At 20.2% G+C, this 8,828-nt stretch overlaps 1 protein-coding gene across 1 annotated transcript; it reads left to right on the top strand.

Annotated features, from left to right (window-relative positions):
- The first annotated feature begins 81 nt into the window (after positions 1 to 81).
- F4807DRAFT_448665 (2-oxoacid dehydrogenase acyltransferase) lies at positions 82 to 1,907 on the top strand. Its single transcript, XM_047999950.1, has 2 exons — positions 82 to 595; positions 681 to 1,907. Exons 1-2 carry the CDS (start codon positions 353 to 355, stop codon positions 1,743 to 1,745), a joined length of 1,308 nt encoding a protein of 435 aa, XP_047848696.1. The 5' UTR covers positions 82 to 352; the 3' UTR covers positions 1,746 to 1,907.
- Positions 1,908 to 8,828: the final 6,921 nt, after the last annotated feature.

Raw genomic sequence — 8,828 nt, forward strand, 5'->3', positions numbered from 1 at the left:
GGAGAACAAAAAAAAAAAAAAAAACTTGGAACCGCAGCTTCTGCCGGAGACACGGGAGCAGTGGATTGCTTCCGACTAGGTACTTTAATATTTTTTTTTCTCTTTCCTTCAGACTTTCTTCCCCAATCCAGAACCGAATTATTATCAATAATAACACATCATCGACTTCTTGCCATTGCAGGCTTTGGCAATCCGTCCTCCCATTTTCTCATTTCCCATGATCCATTTCTTCCCTTAGATACCTAGTCTAGTTCCAGGCTCTCGTTGTCCTTATTTCCCTCTCCTTGCCACCGACCTATCTTTCCAAACCTTGCCGGCCGTTCTCCCCTAACAGCTATAGTTATCTTTCACAATGATGTCAAGACGGCTTCTTACAGCCGCGCGAATATTGCGCCGGCCCATGCAGCAGCAACCGTTGCGAGGCAGCATCCCAATGCCGCTACTGATGACCCAAGTTCGCACCTATGCGCAAACCATCGTCAAAGTCCCGCAAATGGCCGAATCTATTACAGAAGGTACCTTAAAACAGTGGAATAAGAAGGTTGGCGAGTACGTCGAGCTGGATGAGGAGATTGCAACAATTGAGACCGACAAGGTAAACCGAAATTCCGAATTCTGCGGCTTTTTTCTCCGCTTTGCATCCCTATATCACCTAGTGATTCTGATACTTCCGCACGCAGATTGATGTCGCTGTCAATGCTCCCGAAGCTGGTGTAATAAAAGAGCTCCTTGCCAACGAGGAAGATACCGTTACCGTGGACCAGGAGATTGCTAAGATCGAAGCGGGCGCGGCTCCTGAGGGCGGTGAAAAAAAGCCTGATGCACCCAAGGAATCGCCCAGCAGGGAGGAGGCTTCTACCGAATCCCGTCCAGCGCCGGCGGAAGCTGAAAACAAACCAGAACCGACGAAATCGGAATCGAAACCGGAATCGCCGAAGCCCCAGCCACCTGCACCGGAACCGAAGAAGGAGTCAGCCCCGAAACCAGCTCAGCCAACGAAGGAATCCTCAGCCACCACTGGTCCCGTCTTGGGAAGCCGGGAAGAAAGGCGAGTCAAGATGAACCGCATGCGCCTGCGGATTGCCGAACGTTTGAAGCAATCGCAGAATACGGCAGCGTCGCTGACAACCTTCAACGAAGTTGATATGTCGTCCCTCATGGAGTTCCGGAAGCTCTACAAAGATGAAGTTCTCAAGAAGAGTGGGGTTAAGCTGGGGTTCATGAGCGCATTCTCTCGCGCAAGTGTTCTGGCGATGCGGGATATTCCAGCCGTGAATGCTTCGATCGAGGGAGAAAACGGTGGCGACACCATTGTATACCGAGACTATGTTGACATTAGCGTAGCTGTCGCTACAGAAAAGGGTCTAGTCACTCCGGTTGTCCGCAATGCCGAGTCAATGGACATGGTCGGGATTGAGAAGGCCATCGCGGATATGGGCAAGAAGGCTCGAGATGGGAAGCTTACAATCGAGGACATGGCCGGTGGTACATTCACCATCAGCAATGGAGGCGTATTCGGCTCTCTCATGGGTACGCCCATCATCAACCTCCCTCAGTGCGCTGTGTTAGGTCTCCATGCGATCAAGGACAGAGCCGTCGCCGTAAACGGCAAGGTTGAGGTTCGGCCTATGATGTACCTTGCCTTAACCTACGACCACCGCCTTCTCGATGGCAGGGAGGCAGTCCAATTTTTGGTTAAGGTCAAGGAATATATCGAAGATCCTCGGAAGATGTTGCTAGGCTGAATGTTAATTACACGGAATTGCTACTAAATCATGGCGGTGAGAATATGTAAGGCTTTAAAGTGTACAGTATAGCGGTTGTTTGGTATGCCTTTATTCGTGAGGATTTTAATAAATATTTTAAACGAGTAAACCGTTTAATTAAATGAATAATTTCGTACCGTATTGGGAATATCTTACTTTTAAGAATGATTTCAAATGACTTCAGATTATTCCATGCATGGGAACGAATTTATTAGAAAAATCTAGTGCTAGACTTAAGAATGATTCTACTGTAAGATTGACTGCAAAATTATTCTCTCCATAAGAATGATAGAAATTAAGAGAATATATTCTAGACTTAGGAATAATTCCTTAATATTTTGTTTCTAGTCCTACTCGTCCCCTACCATGCCACTTACTTAGTAGCATGGCAGGGGACGAGCTACATCTACAGGTTTACAAGTCTACTAGTTTATTGGACTACTCTACTGATTTTTACTAGTCTACTGATTTACGTGTCTACTGATCTACGCATATACAGGCCTACTAGTTTACTGTAGTGTATTAGCGATGTTGTGTAAGTAGGTGGGGTGTATGTGTATGTGTAGGTATGCGTAGGTAGGTGTGTGTGTGTGTGTGTGTATGTGTGTGTGTGTAAGAAGAAGAAAAAAAAACCAAAATTTTTGAAGTGCCTGTAGAAGTGTTGGTGTTGATAGGTGCGTGGTGTGTATGTGTTGGAAAAAAGAAAAATCTAAGTTTTTAAAGTGTGTAGTAATAAATGTTGTATTTACGTGCGGGCGGTGTGTGTGTGTTTCATTTACGTGTGATTATTAAAAAGCGTTTATAATAAGCGTTTAAATGAAAGGAATACGGAGTACGTATGGTTATTAATTTTAATTAATAATATTTTTATTTTTAATTAATAACGTTGTTATTTTTAAAGTTATTAACGTTTTTAATAATTATACGTATTTTATATTTTTTTTATTTAAACGTTTATTAATTTAAACGTTTAATAAAATAATAAAATTTAATTATAATATTATAAATAATAATTAATTATTTTAAATTTAAAATAATTAATTATTAAATATTAATATAATTAAAATATATAATTAAAAATATATAATTAAATTAAAATATAATTAATAAAATTTATAAATAATATTAACCGTATAATATAATATAATTTATTTCCGCCGTATAATATTATTAAAATAACGTTAACACGTTTAAATAATATATAAAATATTTTTTAACGTTATACCCGCGTTTAATTAATTATTTTAAACTTAATTTAATTTTAAATTTTTTATAATTATAATATTTTAAAAACTTTTAATTTATTTTATTTTAAATTTAAATTATAAAATTTAAAATAAAAATTTTATAAAAATATTAAACGTTAAAAATTTTCGTTAAATTAAAATAATTTTAAATTTTACGACCGCGATTTAATTATTATTTTATTTTAATTTTATAATAACTTTTTTAAACTTTTATTTTAAATTTTATAAATTAAATTTAATATAAAATAAATTAAATATTTTTAAATTAAAATAATTATAAAAAATTTAAAAATAAATTAAACGAATAATAATTAATTAAAATAAATTAAAAAATAATTATATTTAATAAATATAAAAATATAATTAATTATATAACGGTTTATATAATTATAAAAATATTTAAGTTATATTTTTTTAAACGTGTTTTTTTAACGTTATTACGCGGCGGAAATAAATTATATTATATTACGCGGTTAATATTATTTAAATTTATTTATAATATTATAAATAATAATTAATTATTTTAAATTTAAATTAATTAAAAATTTTCGAAAAAAAATTTATTAATTATAAAAATAAAATAAATAAAATTAAATAATAAATAATAAATTTATAATTAATTAAAATTAAAAATTAAAATTTTTTAAAAAGAATTTATTTTTAAACGTTAATTTTAATATTTTATTTAATTTCCCGTATATAATATACGTGTTTTTTATATAACCGTTATTTTTATCGTTTATTATATAATAATTTTATTATATATTTTTAAAAAAAATAAATTTTTTATTAAAATTTTTTTTTTAATTTATAAACTTTTAAATTTTATAATACATTTTTAAAAAAAATAAACTTTTTATTATAAAAAAAAATTTTAATTTATAAATTTTTAAATTTTATATTTATTATATTAATATAATTTAAATATATAATTAAAATACGTATATATTTTATTAATTTCCCCGGTTTTTAATAAAAAAAATTATATTTTTATAATTATATTAATAAGTTTTTTAAATTTAATTAACGTTTTAATTAAATTTTTATTAAAAATATAATTTAAATATAATATTTTTTAAAAAAAAATAAAAATTTAAATATAATTTTTAACGATATAATATTTAAAAATATAAAAATAATTTTAATATTATTTTAAAAAAATATTTTAAACGTTAATAATTTTAAGCTTAATAACGTTAAATTTTTTACATTATATAATGTTATATTTATTAATTATAATAATATTTAAGTTTTATTTAATATTATAATTATTAATTATAATGTTAAAACTTTTAATTTTTTTAATAATAATAAATAATATTAATTATATTAATTAATAAATTTTATTACATTTTTTATTAAAATTTCTTTTTAATATTATTCATTATATATATTCGTATATTTTTTTTAATATATTAAGTATTTTAAACATTTTCGTTTTTTTTAATTATTAATTCGGCGGTTTATTAATAAAATACATTTATATTTTAGTTTAACTATAAAGTTACATATTAAAACCATATTAATATAATAAATAATTTTTTTTTCGAAAACTTATAATTAACTTAAATTTAAAATAATTAATTATCATTTATAATACCATTAAAAAATTTTATTAAATAATAACTTTATTTCGTTTCGATCGAAAAATTTCCGGGTTATAATCGAAAAAACATTTTAAACGTTAATGGTTTTAAGCTTAATAATGTTAAATTTTTTACATTATATAATATTATGCTTATTAATTATAATAATATTTAAGTTTCATTTAATATTATAATTATTAATTATAATGTTAAAACTTTTAATTTTTTTAATAATAATAAGTAATATCGGTTATATTAATTAATAAATTTTATTACGTTTTTTATTAAAATTTTTTTTAATATTATTTATTATATATATTTATATATTTTTTTTAATGTATTAAATATTTTAAATATTTTTATTTTTTTTAATTATTAATTCGGCGGTTTATAAGTTTTTTAATTTCGTATAATATTTATTTATTTATATCCTTTTATATTATAACGCATTTAAATGTTAATAATTTTTTATTATAAGGATTTAAACCTTATAATACTTTATATAACTATAATATATTTATAACTTTATATATACGTTATAAAAAAAATATATTAATTTTATACGTTAAATTTTTAATTTTTTTTATTATAAATAATAATCCCGTTCTTTATGTTCCGTATTTTTTAAATTAATTTTTTAATAACTTATAACCGTAATATAAACGTAAGTATATAATTTCATTAACCTTAAACTTTATAACCTTATAAGTTTTATTATGTCGTATTTTAACGTTCATTACGGCGAAATCCAGGGTTTCTTTCGCTTTTTTTTAAAATTATTTCCGTATCGTTTTAAAATCGGGAACGTTTATTAACATATTTAATATAAACATAATCGACCTTAGTTTAAAACCCAGTACAACTTTATTTAGGCTTTTTTTTAATATTAAAGAATATGCGTTAACCGTGTTAATTTTTATTTAAATGAAATATCATTACATTAAATCCTATTTATTTTTAATGGTTATAAAAATAAATTATTAAATTAAATTATAATAAATATATAAAAATAATTATAAATTATAAATTTATTTTATTTAAATTTAATATTTTTAATAAAATTTAATTTATAATATTAATTATTAAATAATAATTTATTATTATTTAAATTAATAATTTATATAATTATAATTAAATTTTATTTAATTTATATAATTATATTAAATATATATCTTTTAATTTAAATATATTATATTATATTTTTAATTTTATTAAAATTTTAAAATAATATTTAATTAATTTTATTTTATTAAAATTAATATATTAATTATATTAATTTTTATTTAAATAAAATATTATTATATTAAATCTTATTTATTTTAATATATTAATATTAATAAACATTTATTTTTTAAATTTTTAATATATAAAATATAAAAGTTTATTAAATTATAATTATAAAATAATAAAAAATTATTATTTTATAAAAATTAAATTAAATTTTATTTATAAAATATAACTTTTTTATATTAATGTTATAAATAATATTTCTTTTTTTAATGTTTAATTATGATTTTTTAATTTTATAATAATTATATTTTTTATTAATAAAATAAATTATATTTTTTTAAAAATTTAATTATATTAATATATATTTTAAAGTTTAATAAAATAATTAATATTTTTATTTTTTATATTATTATAATTTTCTTTTTAATAATTTATAAATTAATTTTATTAATTATAAATTTAAATAATATAATTATTAAAAAATTTAAAAAAAACTTTTTTAATAATAATATTAATTTAATATTTATATATTATTAAGGTTAAAATTTAATTATTAATAATTAATTAAAGCCTTAATTAAAACTTAATTAATTAATTTAAGCCTTAATTAAAATTAAGTTTAATTAATTAATATTTTACTTAAAATTAAGTTAATTAATTAAGATTTTAATTAAAATTAATTAAATTTAATTAATTAATAATTAAAAAAAAAACTAAAAATTAAAATTTTTATTATACTTTTTTTAAAAATTTCTAACTTATTAAATAAAAATTATAAAAATAATTTAAAATTAATTTTAATAATTTAAAGTTAAATATTATTTAAATTTAATAAAATGGGATTTTTAAGAGTTAAATTTAAATTTAAAGTTTTATATATATTAAGTTTTTAAAAATTATTTTTGTTTTAAATAATAAACGTATAATAAAATTAATTATATTTATTTAAATTTAAAGTTAAATATTAAGTATAACCGAAGGAATGCAATTTTTAATAATTAAGTTGAATTATTTATTAAGGTTTAAAATAATAGAAGGATTTTGGTGGGGGAAAATTTAAGGTTTCAAAGTGCCAAGGCCTACCTGCCCCATCCTGTAACATATTTAAAATAATTAATAACTAATTAAATAAATTAATTATAATTATATAACCATGATTATCCGATTTAGTTAAACTCGTTAATTTAATGCATATATAATATATATTTATAGTTAATTTAATTAATTAGGTATTTATAATAATATTAGATTATAGGGTAAAATTTTCAAGACTTAGAAAGTTTCTTTAAAGTAAGATATTTGACTGTAAAAAGTCAGTTCTTTAATAAAACTGTCCACCTTTAAAAATTATTTTAAGGCCCATTTTAAGTCTTATAATTATAAGGTTTAATTAACCTTAAATTTAAAGTTAAATATTATATGAATTTAAAGGAGGTGGAATTTTATTATTTATTTTTGATTTATAATATAAGTTTAAAAAATAATTTCGAAATAAATTAATTTATTTTTTTATAAAATAATTTTTTAAGTTAAATTAAAAATCAAAATAAATAAATAAAAATATTGGCTTTTATATAGTTTTGTTTAGTTTAACTTTAAATTTATAAAATTGGTTTTTATTTATTTTTGAGATAAATATTTACGAAGTTAGGAATTTTTGAAAATGGTGGGATAAAAACCTTTAGTTTTTAGTTTTTTCTTAGTTATTAATTAATTAACTAAGCTTAGTTTTAATTAATCAATGCCTTAATTAAAATTAAGCTTAGTTAGTTAAGACTTTGATTAAAATTAAATTAATTAGTTAGTTTTCTTACATAATCTTAGTTAGTTAATTAATAATTAAAAAATGATTAAAAATTATTAATTTTTTTTCTAATTTTGATAATATTTAAAACTTTTAATTTTTAAAATAAAATAATTATTATTTTATTATAATTTTTATAATAATAAGTAATTAATAATAAAAAGCCATCTTATTAATAATAATAAAAAAAATTTTATTATATATTTAATAAATTATTTCTTCTTATAATAATAATAAATAAATATTTATTAAAATATATTTATTTAATTTTTTTAAGTTAATTATAATTTATTTTTTTTCTTTTTATTTATTATTTTTTATATAATAAAATATGGATATTTAAAAAAGGTAAATTTTTATTATTAATTTATTTTTTCTTAATTATATATTTTATTAAAAGTTTTATTAATAAATCCTTAATTTTTAATTCTGAATAAATATTAATATTTTATTTTATATATTTATTTTTAATTATTAATTAATATAATTATTATTTTATTTATTTTTTAAATATTTTAATAATATTTTTATTATTTTAATAATTATATTTCTTTATTAAATTTTTTATTTATTTTTTAAAATCCGGATTTATTATGTAATAATATATGTTATTTTTTAATATTATTTTTAAAATATTTATAAATATAATAATTTTAAATAATAATATATTTATTTTAACAAAAACTTTTAATTATATTATATATAAAATATTTTATAAATTTAATTTAATAAATTATAAAGCAATATTTAATATATTATTTATAAGGTTAGAAAAAAAATTAATAGTTTTTAATTATTTTTTAATTATTAATTAATTAAAATTATGTAAGAAAACTAATTAATTAATTTAGTTTTAGTTAAGGCTTTAATTAATTAAGCTTAGTATTAGTTAGGGTATTGATTAATTAAAATTAAGCTTAATTAGTTAATTAATAATTAAGAAAAAATTAAAAATTAAAGGTTTTTATCCTACCATTTTTAAAAATTCCTAGCTCTGTGAATATTAATCCTAAAAATAAATAAAAACTAGTTTTATAAATTTAAAGTTAAATTGAATAAGGTTATATAGGAGTTTTTAGTTTTATTTATTTATTTTGATTTTTAAGTTAACTTAGAAAATTATTTTATAAAAAAATAAATTAATTTATTTTGAAATTATTTTTTAAATTTATATTATAAATCGGAAATAAATAAT

This window comes from Annulohypoxylon truncatum (genome assembly GCF_022578515.1).
Source record: "Annulohypoxylon truncatum strain CBS 140777 unplaced genomic scaffold F4807scaffold_65, whole genome shotgun sequence".
In the NCBI taxonomy this organism is placed as follows: domain Eukaryota; kingdom Fungi; phylum Ascomycota; class Sordariomycetes; order Xylariales; family Hypoxylaceae; genus Annulohypoxylon; species Annulohypoxylon truncatum.

Coding starts and splice junctions, on each gene's coding strand:
- F4807DRAFT_448665 (XM_047999950.1), top strand. CDS start 353: ATGATGTCAAGACGGCTTCTTACAGCCGCGCGAATATTGCGCCGGCCC. Junction 596..680: donor CAACAATTGAGACCGACAAG/GTAAACCGAAAT, acceptor TTCCGCACGCAG/ATTGATGTCGCTGTCAATGC.